We start from the raw sequence: 20,493 nt of genomic DNA, 5'->3' as shown, positions 1-20,493 counted from the left end.
TTTCCTTCGTAATGTAAATGAAAATTGACCGTTTTCCAATGACAGCTCATTGATTTCACCTATCAAATGATATTGAAAAAGGTTGCAAAATGCAAATCAAAAAAGAGCAAAAAGTATTCGGAAAACAACGAACTATAAATTCTCTAAAATACGTTTTATCTAGATTGAAATAATTAGTTGTCGGATTTGATTTTGTGCATGGAGCTCGCTTAGTCTCGTCTGGCATATACCCTTTTTGGCGAGTGTATAAAAGGGCGCAATTAATAAAAAGGTTAGGCCTAAAAGTTGAACATTTTACCTTTTGGCAAAATTCAGCGAAGCATCTATTGGGGTGTGGGGTAATTACTTTATCTGTTGCTGAAGTTGCGTTTTGGTTGCTAATAGGATTATATAACAGACAAAATAAAGAAGTAAAAAACGAACTGGCTGGTTGGCTGGCTGGTTGGTTGGCTAAAAAGCGTCGGCATGAATTCTGTGGCAGTTGCTGGGGCTTTTTGCAGCTGTCAGAACCATAACTCAGTGTCATGTCGGTTTGTTGGCTACGATTCTTTGTATCTGAATACATATAGTATATATTCAGATACGAGTATCTGCGTGGCTGGCCGCAAAGCCTTCAGACAAGACAAAAAGCAATTGTTCGATGGGGGCCCTGGCCGGCAACAGAATCGAAATAGATTTGCAAACAATTTGCAACAATTCAATCAAAAAACTTTAAACGCAAATACACAGAAATACAACGGATAGAAAGACAAACGGCCAGCCGGGTGGAGCAGCAGCAACAGCGGCGGGGGCACATGACGGCCATCAGATAACTCACTCACTTGGTGGTCTGGTTGGGCCGGGTTGAGTTTGAGCTGCGCTAAGCTCTGTGTATGGTCTGGTCTCCAGCATGGGCTGGACCAGACGAGACCAATAAAGACCACTTCTAGACATTTTGCGCCCTATGTCTCTGTCGGTATCTCTGTGTGCCGTCTGTTTATCCAAGCGTTTGAATGGCGCACAAGCCAACAAGTAAAACGCCAAAGAAATTCAAGGTAAGTCCGTGCCATCCACCAAGCTTTTTTCTTTTTCAATTCTTCGTTTGATGTGCGAGGATAAGCGCAAAATATTTGCCAACCAGCCAGCTAGTCAGCCGGCCAGCCAGCCAGCCAGCCAGCCAGCCAGTTAGTCAGCCAGCGAGTCAAACAATGATATCCAACATATCTGCTGTCTGCTCGCAACGTTTTGCGTGCGGAAAATGCAAGTGATGCAGGTGAGATGCAAGTCAAGGCGTTGACGGCGTCTCGACAGCAGCGGAAGTTGTAGCTCTTGCTATCCATGCCGGAAAGCAGTCGACAAGCTGAACAGTTGCATGTGCAATATTTCACAGAAGAAACAGCGAACGGGCCAGTCAGACACCAAGCTACACTCACACATATGCACATTGATTACTCGCGCCGCAAATGAGCTGTGGCTCTGCTAGCTCAGTGCCAAAGCCAAAAAGATGCGCAAAATGTCAACGGGGCCAACGAACGCGGACCGACCGACCGAGCGGCCAACTGACAACAACTGACAACTGACAACCAGCAACTGACATAGCCTAGAAAGCAAAAAGTGCCGCTATGAGAATGGACGAATGAGTGTGCTCTTAACTCATATTGCATTCGCATGGCATCGCATAGCATTGCTCGAGCTGAAGCTAAGGCCATCCGCATGCAGCATTGTCAGGCTTTGTGCCGTGGCGTGGCATGTGAAATAAAACTCCCGTAAGCAGACAGCCAGCCTCTAAGATCTAAGAGCGCAAGTAAAACTGGAAGACAAGTGTAGCTGACACCGAGTTGCTCTTCTTGAAGAGATTATTGACAACTAGTACGTGCGTTTGCTGAAGGCTAAAAACATTAATAGAAAAGAAAATGTTGTCTGAAAGCGGACTTAAGCATATTTACTCAAATATAGTTAGCTACTTTGGCGTTGCCAGTCTAATGGCAGCTTGTAATATGCCCCAACTCGATGAGAGTATGCCAAATGTTGAGGCATCTCTCGACAGCGGGAACAAACCGACAAATAGTAAGCCGGGACGAACCTTGACTGAGCTGCAGGAATTACGCAAATCTCGTTTGTTGAATGTGTTTTCAGTTAGGTGAAGATGCGCCGGCATCAACGTTTCAGCCTCAATTGGTATGTGCCGTGAGGCGGGCAGGGCGGTTCCTGGAGCCGAGGCGGCATGGACATAAATCTGTTTTAAGCATTTTGGCTCCAGCTTGTTTTGTGCATAACGTTGACGATGTCGACGACTGCGACACGATGTAGCTGCCATTGCTCTGTCCCATACTCTGCTTCATCTCTCTTCTATATGTCGCCGTTTTGTCTCTGACATTGCAAACGACTGCGTTGCTTTTTTATATTTTTATTTTTGCTTTTGCCTTGGCTTTGTTTGCTCGCAGCAGCTTAAAACTCATAATGCCGTTATAAACACAAACGAATGTGTGTATCTGTGTGTTTGTGTGTGTTGTTGTATCGTTGTCAAAGGTCAGCGCACGTTTAAGCCAAGCAGCGCAATTAAACGCACAATGCAATCGTGGAAGGCAGCAAAAGCAGCAAAAGCTAAGGATACAAACAGACAGATGTGGCTACAGGGTTACAGTTAGAGATACATTTGTAGAGGTGTAATCTCAGCTCTTCGGAGCAGCAGACCAACTAAGTTGCAGTGAGTGGCTAATTGCGCACAAAGTTGCGCTGGATAATCCCCGACTGCACATGCTGAGAGTGAACTATGTGTTAATTATGTTAAATTCAAAGATGTTGCACATCAGAGACCAGATTCAGATTCAGATTCAGATTCAGATTGTGATTCATTTTTCACACAATTCCCTGGTCGTGGCAATGTGGGTTAGTCACGTAGCTAAAGTTTTGGCGGCAATGGCGTTGATTAAGTTAACCAAAAGACGCTGACGGGATTTTGTGGGCTGGGGAAGTTTCGGAAAGTGTCGCCCCCGTTGTCTTTAGACAGCAGGCAGCTCGAATCGAGTGCTCTGCATGGCAGAGTGGAGGGGACACACACGCGCATGTGGTATATTTTCTTGTATTCCACTTGCCGCTCACTAATTAAGTTGCATGGCAAAAGTTCTTCGCCGACAGCTGACAAGAAAAGCGCTTGGTAAAAATACAGACAACTTCAGTATATGGGGCATTTCGAGTGGTCGTTCAATGTGGAACAGAGCAGCTGGGTGTGGGAGTGGCTAAAAGTGTAAGCTCATTAAGTGGGTTTTCCGGCTAGCGTTGGATTTGCCGTCAGTCGCCGCCAACAGCTACTCCAGAAACATCAAAGTAAGCATAATTTGATTAAGACATTTAAGCCAAATACCTAATCATCATTAGCATCAACATAATCATCGGGCTGGCTCATGGCTCATCGAAAAATCAGCACTCATGCCAGCCTTTGATGCCCTCGACTTGTATACATCATTGATTCTCAGCAAGGCGAACGTAATTTATTGAACCCGGCAACCAAGTGACTTACGGACCAAAACCAATAACCAGAGACGAGGGTGGACACCGCCCTGTCTGCCCTGACTGCCCTGACTGCCTGTCTGCCAAGCCCTAGCCTGCCAGACAACTTGGTCAAACCTTTTGGGACTTAAATGCACAAGTTTTTCCGGACTTGAGCCGAGTTTGTGATTAATTGCTGGCCATTGCGGCCTTTACATGTTACGTTGATTTTAAGCCATAAGTTTGTTAAAGGCTTTTAGGCATGCATGAGGCGTAGTTCATTAGAAACGAAATGAATGGTCTATATTAGTTCGAGCCGGGCTTTCCGTATTGATGAGGCAGAAGGGCCTTTAAAAGCCTTAAAGTACGCATAACCCACAGAGATATGACTTTCTCTGCTTATACTCAAAATTACTTAAGCCCGTGCAGATTGCTCTGAAATTGAGAATTGACTTTTATAGAGGTTGCTCAACAATGTATTCTTAAGGCTTAAGTCAGCTTTTCTTTAAGTCTTGGTTTATTTCCAAACATTTGATTTCAAACAATTTCTAGTGGAAGAGTGCAACATTGCTACAAGTTTCATGGAATCTCTGAATGTACTTTAAATTGAAGCCACAATAATATATCCATTTTTCACATCACCACATAGCATAACGCATTTTGTTGTGAAAGGTGCCAAGCTCTTGCAGAAGATTACATTACACATTAAGTATTCTATTTTCGAGATAGAGTTGGCAGATTTTCGTTGCGAAGCTCGCTGGAAACTCGGTTTCTAAGTAAATGGCAGTCAACGATATCACGAGCTCTCATGTAGCTTATACATTTTTAAAATGCACTTTTCTACTTATGTCCTTACGTAAAAGCACTGACAACAATGCAGCAACAGGCAATAGGCAACAGGCAGCAGGCAGCAGGCAGCAGGCAGCAGGCGGCAGGCGGCAGGCTATGGGCGACAACAGTTGCAAGCTGAAAGTTGCAAGTTGAAAGCAAGAATAAGGACATGCATCGTTCTGCTTGTAGTTGAACATTTTACGAGTCATTGTTTAATGTGCTTGCTTGCACAACGTCCTGTTTTACACGTACTCTCGTATTTCTAATGCAATTTTACAGGACATTGCATTAAGAGTTTAGCAGCTGTCACTGTCAATGTGTCATTTGTGTTGTTCTTTTGCTTCCGTTGTGCTCTGCACTCGCCTGTCATGCAATTGACAATTAGTTTTTGAGTATTATTCACATTGCATGCTTGGCTGAGGCTAACAATAACGGGGCGATAGGCAAGAGGTCAATTCCAGCTTGACCTTTTGAAAGACTGCACGTGCTGTTATATACAGATTATCGCAAGGCAAGCGTAATTCTTGGGCCCTCAATTCCCAAATGACAGCTTACAATCGCTTTCAGCAGTTCATTGCCGCGTAGCATCAGATCTCTGGAGTTGGTTTGTTCTTTTGCTGGTCAGCAAAAGGTTTAACATAAATTCAAAGGGCGCTGCCAATGGTAGCCTCAGCTTCGGATTGTTCACACTTGGCAACCATTAAGTTTATGACGCAACAACAATGAAACATGCCCAATACAAAAGGGATGCAGGCTGGATGCGAGCATCTCACTGGCCACCAGGGGATGTTTGGTCAAGCCAAAATACTATAAATAAAACATGGCAGTGTTGGGCATGCCTAACCACCCAAAGCACCGCTTCGCCCGCCCACGCCTGTCCGCAAAACAAGAAAAAAGCGCAACAAAAATGTAGCTGCTCCGAGAAGTCAGAAAGGGTCTAGTGACGCTCTGAAGTGTCTGGTCAACGCCAAAAATCAAGCATGTTGAGCGCCAGCTGCGGCAGACAATGAAGAAGCAGCCATGCCACAGCATGTGGAATGTGGAATGTGTGTGGGCTTGTGGTTAACAATGGTACGCCTCCTGATCCATAGTTCGGCTGTTCTGCGGTTGCAGCTGTGCCCGAACGCCCTTGGGGAATCGACTCAATTTATTATTGGCGCTAGTCAAAAGCCAAAAACAAAAATTGGCTTTTTAAAGCGTTTGCAGCCCGCACACGAATTAAATTAAATCCACAACAACAAAAACGCGTTGGCTTCGGCGACCAGCAAATGTTAAAAAGGGGGCCAGTGTGGGACACTGTCTGGACCAAGGCGTGGCATTTAGCGCGCAATGTTTTTTATCAGAAAAAAAGGAGCAATTTTCCAATTGAATAATTGTCGCCGGCAAGTTTTCACTTTTGTTGGCCGGACGCAGCCAAGCAGGAAGATAGCAGCAAAAGCAGAGCGGCGCAGCCGGACGACAGGACGACAGGACGACAAGATGGCAAACGAGGCAATGGCCGTGTCCATTCAATGGCTCAACAGTTTGCCAGTGTTTCACTGTTTCAAGGCTCTAAGTGTTTGCCTGGCCATTGAATAGATTTTGCCAGTGCCTTGCTTGGCCAACGATTTCACTATCTGCACTGTCTCTGCGCTACGGGCTCCCTCTCTCTGTCTGTCGCTCCCTCTTGGCATATCTCTTCATCTCATAGCGTTTTTATCTCTATGCTGCTGCACAGCCTTTTAACAACAATTTTCTTGTCTATTTTCAGGATGATTTGCCGGGCCAAGCGCTGCTGGATGTCGTTTTTGCCAGGCTCAATTTAATCGAGACTTCATACTTTGGCATTCGCTATATAGACGATGAGAATCAAACGGTAAGTGGCGGCAGGGACGGCGTCCTGCGCACAGGATATGGCAACTGACTGGCGTATCCTGCTCTGCCGGTTCTCTTGCTGCTGTGCAAACATATTGGTTTTTGAAATTCATTTTCGTTTTCATTGAAATTCATTGAGGCGCATTGAGGGGCGTTAAGAAACGAAAACAAAAAGTCGAGCTCGGCCAACTCTTTGAGCCTTTGACGCAGCCGGCGAGACACCCACGCCCGCAAGGCAAATTATATAATTTCGCTTTCAGAGAGTCGAGCGGCGGACGCAGGCAGCCAGGGGGTCTGTGTTGCCTTGGCCTTTCATTGAAATTCACTTTTATGCCACTTGTCACACGCACATTAGTGCCTGCGTGTCGTCGCCAGCTTTTATGTGTGGCTATAAAAACGGGCATATGGGCTCACCTGTCAACTTCAAGCTGACGCGCACACCTGCGAGTCGTGTGTGTTATCATTTTTAAATTTATATTTCTATTTCCTTTGTTTGGGCCCATTTATAGCACTGGCTGGATCCAGCGTCACGCATCTCTCGCCAGCTGAAGCCCAAATCGGATCCCTACGACTTGTACTTTGGTGTCAAGTTCTATGCCGCCGATCCATGCAAACTGCTCGAAGAAATAACGAGGTAAGTTGAATCCATATTAAAACAATTAAGCTCAAAGTGCATGAAATATTATTTTAAATATTTGCATTAAATGAATTCCAATAAGTAAATTATGCAGCTCTTTTTAAGGGCAGGGCCTTTTTTCAATAATACAAATTTTTTACATTTAAATGCTTGGCATTTTATTAAATGAATTCAATTTATTAATTGCCACACACTCGCCACTCAATAGCCAACAACAAATTAAACGAGTTGACGGCCAGAGGTCCTCGACAGAGGGCAGACAACTAATGGATGGTGAAATAATGCTTTTAATGAATTTATGCATAGTATGCACATCTAGCAAAATAAATTGAATAAAAACCACTTTTGACGAGAATGACCTGCTGGAAGATACCCTAAAATTATAAAATTATATTATAAAAATCTGAAAAAGATTTTTCTATTATTTTTTGCTGCACTTTCAGATTTAATGAGTTTAATGAGTCTAGATAAAAATTTTAAAATATTATATTTTGACTTAAACGAGTCAGAATATAAAACTGACTGAAGGATTGTTAAGAGATCAATCATAAATTATAGATTCCTCAATATTTTATGCCATACCCAGATGTTTATAATTACGTAGTATACTCTCCTTTTGTCAATTTGATAAATAAATGGGTATTAAAATGGCAATCGTCATAAAGTTTTGGTACGGGAAATTGCAAAAATCCCAAAGGATAATTGGGCAGGCAGCCAGGCGGCTCTATGGTGGTCCAGAGCGCTCTTATGTGTACGTGAAATGTGCTTTAGCTATGCAGTTAGCTGCATCCATCAAGCATTTGGTGTGTGCAAATATTTGCGCTTAATACGACGACACGTAGCAGCCATAATCGTCACCAAGTGGGGACGCCAACTGGATCACCAGGAAATCTGTTCGACTGGACTGAAGCCTGGGCCTGGCGAGGGGGGCACGGGGGCAACGTTAACGGATGCCAATCGCTGGCCAAACATCATCAAAACTCGTACGCGCGGACTGCCAACGGTTGAGCTAATATTGGCGCATATAAATCCAGTGAAATGCAGTTAAATGCACTGAAATGAAATGCACTTATAACGCGGTGGCAGTTGGCGATTTTGCTGAATATTACTGAAGTGCAGCGAGTGGAGGGAAATTTTGTTATTTTAGCTATACAAAGTCTGCGGCACACAATTAATGGCAATTGACTTTGACGGCAAGTTGCATGCGCCACATTGTGCTTCAAGTGCCACCAGCCATTGGATAGTTGCAATGAGTTTGCTCACAACATTCAATACACACCATAATATACAGCAAGCCATTTGATATATATAGATGAAATCAAAGCTAAGCAAACAATTAACGAGAGCCTGCGGCACATATGTTGTGGAAATATGTACCGACCTCTTCAGTGTTGCGGTTCTTGTTGTTATCAGTGAAATGCTCAAAGTGGGGCATATTGGAGCTATGACTCCTATTTGATTTATTTGGTATTTCGAATCTCTATGTTAGGGTAATGATCCCAGAAAGTCATTTCATATACAGAAAAGTGATAGTGTCTTTCAATATTTCTATGAAACCTTTTTATAAGGTAGAAAACAGCTTTGAGTTTAATTCATACAATCCTGATCTTGCAGGGTATTTTCCAGTCAGACACTCTAACTTCTTGTTTATTTGTTAAATGATTTTGTCTTGCAAAGTAAACAGTTTGTTTGGGTGTTGCGTTTTGTGTGTGCTTAGGCCAAACATCAAAGTCGTATCCAAATAATTTTATTCGGCGATTTGTTTGCCAACTTGTTAACTGCTTCCATGACGGGTTGCGTCCTTTGTTGTTGTTGTTGTGGCTATAGAGACAACTAATTAAATTTGTTCACTTTTATTTATACGACAGATATCAACTCTTCTTGCAAGTCAAACAGGATGTGCTACAGGGACGTCTGCCCGTAGCCTTTGAACTGGCCGCCGAACTGGGCGCCTTTGTGGTGCAATGTAAGTACAACCACAAAGAAAGCTGGAGGACGTCAGCTAAATCAATTTGTTAATCTCTCCCTCACTAGCCGAATTGGGTGACTATGATCAGCGACGCCATTCGAAGGGCTATGTGTCGGAGTTTCGCCTGCTGCCCAACCAGAGCAGCGAGTTGGAAACCCGCGTCTCAGAACTGCATCAACAGCTCAAGGGCATGTCACCATCCAGCGCCGAGCTGAACTATTTGGACAAAGTCAAATGGCATGACATGTATGGCGTTGACTTGCATCCCGTGCTGGTAAGTGTACATATGTTGTGCTTGGCTTATCCCTTCCTTATTCCCTGCCTAAACCAAGAGCAGCCACATCACGGAGTTTGAATCGTTGCCCCTGCAGCTCCGCTGCCCCGCTGCTCTGCACGCAGCCAGCCATAAAAGGGGTCAGAGCAAATGCAAAGTTTAATTTCATTTCATGGCAAATATTATAAATCATTTGCTCACACACATTTCTGGGGACCAACGCAATGATTACCCCAAGCCGCCCCGTCCACAGACACGCCTGGTCTGTCTCCAGTCCAGACTCTACCGATATCCACACCCCCCCTTGTCCCATTCGTATGTCGTGGCCGCTTTTGTGCTGCGTAAGTTGGCACTTCATTTGCATTTTTTATTGCCCTTTACTTTGATATCAAACCTCAATAAATCACCAGCTGTGTTTGTATTCCAGCTACACATGTGTGGGGAGTGCGTACGCAGGGGTGTTGGGGCGACGCTGTAAACCCTTGTACTCCACATGCCTGTGGTATGTGTGCTCCCGTCTACTTCTGTTTGTTTATAGACACAAATCATTGACTATCGCGGCGCCAGTTGCCAGTTGCCAGCCAACACGGCTCTCCATATCCCTGTCCGGTCTACCCTCATTCCTTTGAAACGTCTTTGTGCTCGCTCTGCTTTTTAATTTAATTAACAGCTAAAATTACATTTATTTTGTGTTGTGTGCTTTTTGCTTTATGTGAGTGGGTTAACGTGGGTGGGCCATAAAGCGTCGCACAGCTGCTAATAGGCCAAGCTGGCCAAAACTTTGCTCTCTTGTTAACACACAAATAGCCAAAAACTTTCTGCTGAAACAATGAGCGAGTCTCTCTCTCCCTCCGTAGCTTCTTTGTTCTCCAAAAGAGCCTCTAACTCGAACTTCTGCTTGAACTTAGCTCATTCTCGATTCTATTTTGTTTTGTGTTTTTCAGGGCGAGGACAGTGTGGAGTACTTTCTGGGCCTGACGCCTAGCGGGATTGTGGTGCTGCGCAACAAGACGACGGTGGCTCATTACTATTGGCCGCGCATTGCCAAAGTTTATTATAAAGGACGCTATTTTATGCTCAGGATAAGCGATAAAAATGTAAATTTCAACGAGTCAGGCAACAATGCCAAAGCCCGATGACGATGACGATGACGACGACGACGACGGCGAAGGCGACGAAGTATTCGCTACTAACCATAAATATTTCGCTGTCGAGTGCTTCGCACAATTTGCAGTTCGTTTTCTATTGTTCGCCTCAAGTTTTTAATGTTTCTTCCAGAAAGGGTATCAGCAGGCGCTTCCGCAATCTAGTCAATTAGAGTCAGTTTTTTATAATTGATATCAATTAGCTTGACATTTTATATAGATCATTTTAGGCATAGCTAGCACATAGTTTATATAGATAAATTCATTTTTTACTGCATTCTTGCATTAGGCTCATTTTTATAAGATCTAACAAAAAATAAAAATTTCTGCGTCTAGTCAAAATTTCATTATTGCTCACGAAATATTCACCTAAACTAAATCTTTTCCTGCACGCAAATATAATATAATAGGATGACAGCAAATTGAACTTAAGGGCACTCAGAATAGAACAGTTTTCCTTTTAGACTCGAAGTGTATAAGGGTTTCGATGCACGAAAAACTGTTTCCATTTTCAAAGCATTTCGCAGCGTTGCCAATTTTTTCGTTGTGTGACAACTTTTTGGCTGTCAGCATACTCAAGTGGGGCAGCTGAAGCACTCGTTAGACAACAAGTAGCTGGTAGATGTTAGCTGGCAGCAGATAGCTCTTGCTACCAGCTCCTTGTCAGCTTTTCTAACTTGAACACTTTTCGGTGCTAACGCTTTGATAATCAAAAAACTTTTCCGCAGTTGACGCACACAAAAGCGAAACTTTACCATTTTCCTCTTTTCTCTTTTAACTTGTGTCGGATGTTTTTTTTTTTGGCCAAGAATTCACACTTTACATTGGTGCGGCACAGAATTCAGCCGGGCATTCATTCACTCAATTTGCCTCCACTTGGCAACTGCAACTTTTGTCTGTCCACGTCTGCGCCGCCGTCCTTGTCATCGTCATCGTGCTCGTCCTCGTCATCGTCATCGTCATCGTCGTGACTTGACTTGGTGCTTATCACACTTGCGTTATTCCTTGTGCCTTCTTCACAGAATGAGCTAAGCACTTATGGCTTCGAAACTCCACGCAAATCGGCGTGCAAACATTTGTGGAGATGCTGCGTGGAGCATCATGCGTTCTTCAGACAGGTGCGCGTTGCACCTCTGCCCAATTCCCAGTCACACGCTGCGGATTTGTTTCAGCTGGGCTCCCGCTTCAGACACAGGTGAGTACTCCTTCCGCCCCCCACCAACCGGCCACAGCTCCATCAGCAGAGCCAAAGGTGCTTTAAGTGCGCAGCCCAATCTGCCGGAAGTATAATTACATACGAGTGGGTGATGGCTGTGTGAGTGTGTGAGTGTGTGTGTTGGTTCGGTATTAAAATAAAGTTATTAAACTCAAGCTGAGGCCATAAGCGAGATGCACAGTTTGTGCGCTTTTGGCCAATTTATTAGCCAGTCGGCCAATTTGCAGCGCTTCAAAAAGTGCAGCCAATTAAAATGTAACCAAGCACTCGAAATCCTGTACCGAATGTGCAGCTCATGTGATTAGATCATTAAAGAGCACCTCAATTCAGTGCTGAGCTACACAAATCGTTCAAATGAGCTAGTTCAATGAACATCCGACGCCCTTCCAACTGCTGACAAGCAAAGCTTGGCCTTCATGTATGTTGTGCATTCGAACCGGATCAGCGGTAGGTGCGGCATCTCTACTAGATGCAACCACATGGTTGCACACAGACATAGATCAAGTTTACACCAACTCGAATGCCCAGCTAATTGGAAGTCCAATAAAAATGTCGGATCTGCAGGCAGTCCGACAAACTCAAGTCGAGCGCAAAGCCCACTAATGACTTTCTGTGAAATGCCTCCAAGCTGTAGCCGGAGCTGCAGTCAGAGTCGGAGTCGGAGTTGGAGTTAGATCTAGTGCCAATGCTTGAGCCTAAGCCGCCAACAAATGCAAGGCAATTGTGCATGACGAATGTGGCAGGGACCCAGGTCTGGCCCCCGTTTGCACCATGTCCAGGTTCATGTTTATGACAGCCATTTGCGGTGACTGCGGCTGGCCATTTGCTGGGCGAAACTTTCTTGCACTTCGCCAGCCGCAAACTTGGTCTAATTCGAGTTCACGTGGCTAAGCGTTACACTGGGAAACTATTAGCCTGGCAGGGTGGTTGGCCAAAAGTTTTAGGACGCCACCAAACATTTTACGAGCGCTCGACAGGCTCGACCAGCTCGACTGGCTCGACCGGCGTTTTTAATTTGTGAAACAAATGAAAGTTTTTTACAACCTTTTTATGGTTCACTGTTCATTATTACGAACCATCAGCATCTTGTACTATTATTGTTTTTATTTTTCCGTTGCTTATTTCTGTTAATATTTTTGGACGCCTTCATGCCTACTTTTATGTTGCCCAACAATCGCATGTCTGACCCAACCCAACCAACCCACAACCAAAGTCGCTCGGACAAGCAAATGGAGAAGGATGCACTTGCTGCCGGACGTGCGCCGCCCGCCTTTACGCGCGTACCCTCCAAGCGCCAGCCTCGGCGCGTGATTGATGACTTTTTCAACAGTAACGGCGGAGGTGGAGTCGGTGGTGGCGGCATCGTCCACATTGGCAACCGCCCCCTGCCATCGCAGCCGCTGCCGCTTCAGAGCTTGGCCAACACCAGTGGCAATGCCAACGCCAAGTGAGTACTCCAAATATCCATCATTTGTTTTCATTTCATGCACAAAAGTTTTGATTTACCCAGCATCAGTTCTCTATGTGTCTACATGTGTACGCACACATATGCATATACTCCTTTTATACACTTCCTTTGGCGCAGTTGTCCTTTTTTATTTATTTTTTTTTTTTTTGGGCCAATTCTTTTTTCGGTCATAATTTTGTAGAGCCGCGCCGGCCGGAAGTGCTCTCGTGCTGCTCATTGCAGCATCTTCCTTTGATCTGTTTTTAATTTTGAACATGCGAGTTTTTTTGAGGCTGTCTGCAGCAGCCGCCCCAAAATACGGCATCTGCTCCCCAAGGGGGAAAATTTATATGCAGTTTCCCAGTTTTGGCATAGTGAAACTGTCGCCCTCTCTCTCCCTCGCTCTCTGTTTATTTCTTTCCTTCTATTGTATCACTTGAATTTACAAAAAAGAGAAAGCGAAAAAACAATGCACAAAACACTTCATCATGCCCCATGTGTGCATGTGTGTGGGTGTGTGGGTGTGTGTGTGTGCGTGCGAGTTGTGTTTGACAGGCCGCCGCCTTCACATTGTTTTAGTGAATGTTATTGTTATTGTTGTTGTTGCGATGTCCTTATCCGAGTGCTCCTGTGGCATGTGTTCTTGTGCTGCCCTTTTTTCGATTTCGTGCTCAAAATCCATTTAGTTGCCATTTGAAGGCAGTTACATTGTCTAGACGCAACATTTATTAAATGTTTTATGGTTCTGAACATCAAATTATATATGGACAAATAAAAATCGGCCATTAGAAAAGCGTTGGCGTTAGCGTGACGTTAGCGGAAATGTTGCCAAGATGTTATGCCAAGGAGAGCGAGATTTTAATGGAAATTGAGTCATACGTCGACAAATCGAAGATTTATCTGTATAGGGCGGGGCAAACAGAATGCGATAGTTGTTAAGGAAACTTCTTAAACATAAGGTAGAAAATGCTATGAGAGCGAATGAACTCTGCAAAAAGTCAGATTAGTTAGATTAATAATAATTTGTCAATCTTGAATCAGTAATTCAGGGAAACAATAATTCATAGATCAAGCATAGTCAAGCATAGTTCTAGTGGGTAAGGATCAGTGGAGTTACAAGCTCATTATTTACTCGAGCAGTGGCAAAGCCCATCATTGACCCCATCAATGTCGCTGGCGCAGAAGCCACCAGCTATGCATAAATTATCCATGATGGTAATAGAGTCTACGAGCTGTGGCAGCATACAGAAATGTAATCGCTGCCGCAACATTTCCTAGGAACACAAGAAAGTACAGATCAGCACAGAGCTGAGTGAGTCGAACCGAATAGAACTAAGCTAGACGCTCACGTCGTTTATCATTTGCAAACAAAGAAGCCAAACGTCAGGCAGCGGGCGCAGTGGCAGCCAGGACAGGCCAATCAAGTTGCCCACACCATTGGCAAGCGGGACATAAATCACAAGGCGCGACCGGAGCAATGGCACGTCCGGGGAGTCCACATCCAAGTGCATGCCCATGTCCATGTCCATGTCTGTTGCGATGGGGAGCTCGAAATGATTGCCCGCTGATTGCCAGTGCGGCAATTACTCAATTTTACACACGCGCATTATTTGTCTGTGTCGATCTGACTGGCAGGCTGGCTGAGGACGATCCTCCCGGCCAGCCCCGATCCTCAGACAGAGGCCATTCAAGCGACAGCCTAAATGCTGCGATGCTGCAGACTTTAATCAACGTTTATGTTAAACAATTTAAATTTATGGCAAAATAATGCGAGACAGCGTTGCAATTGCTGACTGATACCATCCACCTTCCTCTCTCCATACCCTGTCTACGTTTTATGGCTTTGCAGCAACTACGACAGTCCCTACCGCTCCACGTATAGCATACCCACCAGCTTGGGTGTGCGTCCCAGCCATCAGCAGTCCTCGCAGCAGAACAACAACTCCAGCAGCTACAACAACAACGGCAGCAATTTGCAGACACCTGACTCGCCGCGCAGCACGCGCAGCGCACCCTGGCCGAGATCCCAGCAGCGCTCGCTCTTCGGCCACAATCCGTCAAGTCCGCGCTCGGTGCGTTCGGTGAGCACCACGGGCGGCGGGTTGCATCATCACCACAGTCATAGCCATGGCCATGGTACGAGTCATCATCATCATCATCAGCATCAGCAATCTTCGTCGTCGTCGCATCATCAGCAGCGGCAGCAGCGTGCCAGCTCATCATCCGCCTCGCATCAGCAGCAGCGCTATCGCTCCAGCTCCGTGGAGAGTCATTCATCAAACGATTCACGCTCTACACGCCGGTAAGTCCAGATGGTTTCACCTTCGCACACTGGGAGACTCACTTGCTCCACACTCCTAGACACAAGCATCGGCATCGCCGCACCTCCGACAATGAGAGCGAGTTGTCACGTGGTTCGGGTCGCTCGGGACGTTCGCATCATCGCAAGCATCGACGCTCGCATCGACATCGACGCGACTCAGCTGGCGGCTCGGATCATGACAGCACCAGGGGACGAAGTTACTCAGGTCATCGCAGCTCCTCCATGCGCAGCGGTAGCGCCGAGTTGATTGATTCAACCACGCAGTGGCGCGAGGTGCAACGGCGACAGGCGGAAGCGAGTCTGGGCCAGAGCTCCGTGCAGCAGGCGTCCGTGTCCAAGAGCAGCATGGTGGCTCGCAGTCTGCACAGCAACGACAGCCACTCGGACACACATTCGCACCACAAGTCACGACGACATCGCAAGAACAAGTAAGTCAATTGTGTGGGCATGTTCGCTTCTGAGTCTAAATTGTTCACCAAATAGATCTCCGTCGGAGTCGCGCAGTCGCATGTGGAACAGCGAGCTGGCCAAGCACTTGCAGTTCGATCTGGTGGATACCGCCGGCATGTCGGAGCAGCAGTTGCGCGAGATACCCTACACCGTGGTGGAGACGACTTCAAAGCGCTCCAACTCCAATCTTAAGATCCACAAGAGCAACAGCAAGAGCAGCGTGGGCGCTAAGAGCACCGGATCGGGCAACACAATCACGAACGGCAACGGTTCGACTGGCGCTGGGCAGGCGAAGAATCGAGTGGATCGCATTAGAGGGTAAGTTGAGCCACAGAATTCTAGGACTGCTTCAGGCAGTTTCTCATGTTGCCGATTTGTAGACTCTATTACCAAAGCTCTCATCCGCATGATAGCAATGTCGGCGGCGTGGGCGGCAGCGGCGGCGCTCCCAAAAACGGTTCAATACGCTCGGCGAGCACAATCTCCTCACGCGAATGCGAGCGCAACAACGGACATGGCCTAGTGCGGTAAGTTGCAAGAGCGTTGCAACTGAGAGTCATCATCTTTAATATTTGGCCACATCTCGTCTGTTGCACCTTTCACAGCATGATGTCTAGCATGAGCATGGGTGACTTTATCTCGCCCACGGGCTCCAATCTGAGCCCCTTGGAGAACTCAGCGCTACGCGTTTCTCATGAGCACACGGACTCGGGACTAGGTGCTGATCAGGACTATGCCTACTCCTCAGAAAGGTAACTGACCCACGATGAATGAGCCTTGTAACTTTAATCAGTTGAAATCTTTCCTCAACATTGTTTCAACGTCTATTGTTTTGAAATCTTCGGCAGGTCCAGCGACAGCACACGCTATGGCACCAACAAATCCTCTGGCGCCTCAAGTGGCAGTCACCGCAAGTCGATTGGCAGCGCCGGTGGTGGTGGTGGCAACAACGGTGGCTACAACAGCCTCATGCAACAGACTGTGAGTAATCAACAGCAACAGCAGCGCTCACTTTTCGCACAGCAGCAACGCCAACAGAAGCCCAATTACAAATACGCTTCCTCCTCGTCTACTAACCCGAATCACAATCCAAACCCAAGCCTGGCACCGGTGCATAACGCATCTGCCTCAGCTACTAACTCAACGCCGCCGCCGCTGCAGCCAAGCTCTTCGGGCGGCAACAGCAGCAGCGCCGGCGCCGGCAATCGTCTGCTAAGTTACACGACCTTTGAGAATAATCAGTACAAGTTCAGTTTGAACAATGCGCTGGGCAAGGGATCGGGCGGCGGTGGTGCCGGCGGCTGCGGCGGCGGCGTTGCCAGCTGCAGCAGCAGCAATCTCACGGGTAACATGGTGTCAGCTAGTGGTGGTGGTGGTGGTGCTTTCAGCAGGCAACGCAGTTTTGTCGAGTGGCCAAACAATCCGGCTGCGCCATACTATTATCAAGGTCCATCATCCAGTGCGGCGCAGGTCAAGCGGCGCGATGCCAAATCGGATATTGGCGTGCCCACGCGTCGTTTATCCGGTCAAAGTCTGACAAAGACGCAGCTGCTCACTGGTGGTGCAGTGGGCGGCAGCTCTCAGCTGGCCAATGCCAGCTGCTATCCCATGCACTATGCCAGCAGTAGCGTCTCCAACGCTGGCTACAATCGGGCCCTGGGCCAACGTGGAGCGGCCGGAGCCTCACACATCGGTGGCTATGGCCTGCAGCCGGCCAAATCTGATCTTTTCTTGTCCTACATACATGGCGGCGAGTACGAGCGCCCCTACATCTACAACTACAAGATGCCGCAGATGCCGCCGGGCATTGCAAGCAACAGCTCTAGCTCTGGCGCTGGCTCTGGCATCGGTTCGGGCACCGGCTCTGGCTCCGGCACTGGCTCGCCCAAGCAGCTGGCCAGCGCGTATCACATTTCGGGCGCCCAGACAGCGGATCCGCCGCCACCGCCGCCGCCTTTGTACGGTGGCTCGGCGCCCGCCAACGACGTCATGTACTATCAGTTTGACAAAGGCGCCGCCGTCAAGCCCGCACAGCAGCCGCCCATAGTGCAGCAGCCGAAAGCGTCAGCGGCTGCCGCAGGTACTGGGGGCAGCAGTGGGCCATTAGTGTATCTGCAACATGGACAGAATATCGCGCCATCGAATGTCACCTCGACGCAGCAAACTGTGAGTAAGCCCTAGGCTCAGTCCCGCATCTCTTACGCATGTTGCGTCAACCTGTAGCATGTTTCGTTGTTGTTCGTCTCCTTATTGTTGTTGTTGTTGTTTAACCGTCCTCTGTCTTGCCGCATCCTTGTTTGTGTTGCATGTTCCCCCACTCTCTGTGTCTCTCTCTCTCCCTCTGTGTGTACTTAGCTGCTTAAGTTCAAGTTTTGTTGTGTTTTATTTTCATTTTATATTTGCCGCCTTTTAATTGAATTCGTATTTTATTTGTACTATCTTAAGCACCTCGTTTTTTATGTACTTAGCTGCAACTGCAACTGCAACAGCAGTGGCGACTGCAACGAGCAGTGGCAAGGCAATGCCATGCACTCATAACGTATACTTAATTTCTAAACTTCAGCTTATATCTATATATGACTATATATATACATTTATATATATATATTTTTTACGTATTCTCTTATATTTTCGTCTAATAAGTAACTTAAGCTTTTATGTTGATTATTCTGTAAGACTCATTGTAAACATTGGGCGGTGCTTTGGCCAAAAGGACTTCTGTTCCGGCTTTAGTAACATGCACACTTATCTTTGTATGCACACACTTATCCTTGCATGTGTGTGAGCTTACTCCTGTGTCTGTGTGTTTGTGTGGGTTATCAAAAACGACGCGCTGTCTGCAAATAAACTTGCTGCTATCTGCGCTTGGTGTCTGGCGCATAGACTGGAATTTAATTAACTTAAATAGACTGCGCGAAAGTAGGCGTGGGGCGAAACCATACACACACACACACACACACACCATACACATTCCAGCCACGTATCTTTAAGATACAGATAATTGCAGTAATGTGTTTTGAAGTAAATTTATATAAGATTTCATACATCACCAGGGACACAGCAAAGCTCTTTATGATTTATACATTTTGCTGTGAGAATTAAAAGAAACTCCAAAGAGTTACTTCTGTCAGGCTGAAAACCTTGCTCAGCTTGCTAAGTTCTATTAATCAATTTTTACAAAGGATTTTCTATGCCCCAGCGATTCTTTAGTCTTAAAGCTCTGCTCCAAAAGTTCTAACCAATAAACTTGAGCTCAATTTCACGCACCACTAATTAACAACAGAAATATGCCAACTAATTTTTGTCTAGCAAACAAACAAATTGCTCGAAAAGCAAAAGATATTTTAGGCCAAGAGCAGACACGGGCCATGGCAGTGCAGGCTGAGGCTGGCTAGAGGGCAATAAAGCAGCATAAATAATAAGCAACTATTTGCGCTACATTATCCAAGTTTATGTAACAGCAAGGCGGAGCTTGGTGCGGAGCCAAGCTCACAGTGGGTCCAGTGGGTTGCCAAAGCAAATAATTTCAAGTCAAGTTGATGGCACAAATTTCGCAGCTACCACAGCAAAAATACTTACAATTCTTAAATAAATTTTGTGAGAGCGTAGCTCGACCCGCTTACACACACATGCCACATGTGTGTGTGCGTGTGTATTTATGTGTGTCACAAATGGCCTTCATAGCAAGAACAGCCACTACATAGAAACATTCTCGAAATGTTTGGCATAATTTTGCTATAAAATAAATTTTGCAAAATTGTTTTTCCCTAAGCTGGAGGCAGCTTAGCAAAGCGAAGACAGCGCCTGGCAGCGGCAGCAGCAGCAGCAGCAGCGGCAACAACAGCAATAGCAACAGCCAAAGGACATCAAATAAAACAAGCAAATCAAAAATTATGACAGCACAGCAAGGAGCAAGTCAGGAACTCAAACAGCCACTGGCAGAGCAAAAGAGATAGCAATAAAGCCAAACCAACACGCTGCAAAAAAAGATACTGAGAACTCTCTGCTGAGCCCAAAGGGCAAACGTAAGGCATGGGCATGGGCATGGACAGGGGCGGGGACATGGTAGTGGGCGTGGCTGGCATGTGGCATGTCCTTGCCAAAGCAGTTAAGTCAATAAATTTACTGATTTAATGTGCCAAAAGTTTCGATTGTTGTTGTTGCCGTCTTCTGGCCAATACGCACTTCACGCTGCCCCCTGAAGAGTTGAGCAAGCGCCTGCAGTTGTTATTGCTATTGTTAATATTGTTTGCTATTGTTGTTGCTCTACGTCGCCCTCGAGCGACGTACACTAACAAATGCTAGATTAACACAATTGGTAAACAATAAAAGCGACAACTTATGGCCAAGCTTATTTAGCTTAAAGCCATTTTACTTAAACGACCATAGCCAGAAAGCAGCATGAAGCCCAAAGTGTAACTAAATGCAATTTGAAAATAAATACGATAATTGAATATAAATAAGAGTACTCCGCCGGGGTCTCTGTCAAGAGTGGCATATATTCGACTTTAATTATTTTAAGTGTTTAAACACAATTCACAAATTAAAGTAAATGCCATAATTCAACAACAAAGCAAAAGTTTCTATCACAAGCTCAAAATTGTATATATTTTTGCAATATCAATTAAAATCACTTTCCAATTAAGTAAACATGCATTATTGCAATCTAAAATTTCAAACAATTTTGATGAAGCCAGCGTCCGCAAAAGTCCTAAAAAATATATATTTAAAATTAAGCGCATGCCATGTCTGGTTAGTGTTTCCATATATTATTACATTCAGTTCCCAGTTGGGAAACTTTTAATAAAACAAAAAGCAGACAGCTCTGCAAATTTTATTCATATTTCTGCCCGGTGCTGACTAACTTTGTACCGGAGCC

At 45.9% G+C, this 20,493-nt stretch overlaps 1 protein-coding gene across 5 annotated transcripts in view; it reads left to right on the top strand.

Annotated features, from left to right (window-relative positions):
- LOC111596405 (band 4.1-like protein 4) overlaps positions 1-20,493 on the top strand; it is a 59,281-nt gene that overhangs the window by 30,646 nt on the left and 8,142 nt on the right. For 3 of the 5 annotated variants that reach the window (XM_030224904.1, XM_030224902.1, XM_030224901.1), the window contains exons 3-15: positions 6,050-6,154; positions 6,663-6,787; positions 8,659-8,756; positions 8,825-9,033; positions 9,978-10,130; positions 11,201-11,373; positions 12,608-12,841; positions 14,691-15,143; positions 15,203-15,592; positions 15,648-15,932; positions 15,995-16,141; positions 16,220-16,366; positions 16,463-17,780. In XM_030224904.1, the coding sequence (XP_030080764.1) occupies positions 6,050-6,154; positions 6,663-6,787; positions 8,659-8,756; positions 8,825-9,033; positions 9,978-10,130; positions 11,201-11,373; positions 12,608-12,841; positions 14,691-15,143; positions 15,203-15,592; positions 15,648-15,932; positions 15,995-16,141; positions 16,220-16,366; positions 16,463-17,780 (3,837 nt within the window). The remainder of the gene's footprint in view (positions 1-6,049; positions 6,155-6,662; positions 6,788-8,658; positions 8,757-8,824; positions 9,034-9,977; positions 10,131-11,200; positions 11,374-12,607; positions 12,842-14,690; positions 15,144-15,202; positions 15,593-15,647; positions 15,933-15,994; positions 16,142-16,219; positions 16,367-16,462; positions 17,781-20,493) is intronic. The other 2 variants (XM_030224905.1, XM_030224903.1) reach the window with 2 other exon arrangements.

Source organism: Drosophila hydei, unplaced genomic scaffold (genome assembly GCF_003285905.1).
Source record: "Drosophila hydei strain 15085-1641.00,03,60 unplaced genomic scaffold, DhydRS2 tig00008119-arrow-pilon, whole genome shotgun sequence".
Lineage (NCBI taxonomy): Eukaryota > Metazoa > Arthropoda > Insecta > Diptera > Drosophilidae > Drosophila > Drosophila hydei.
The sequence above is the reverse complement of the archived record's forward strand: the minus strand, read 5'-3'. Positions and strand labels throughout refer to the sequence as shown.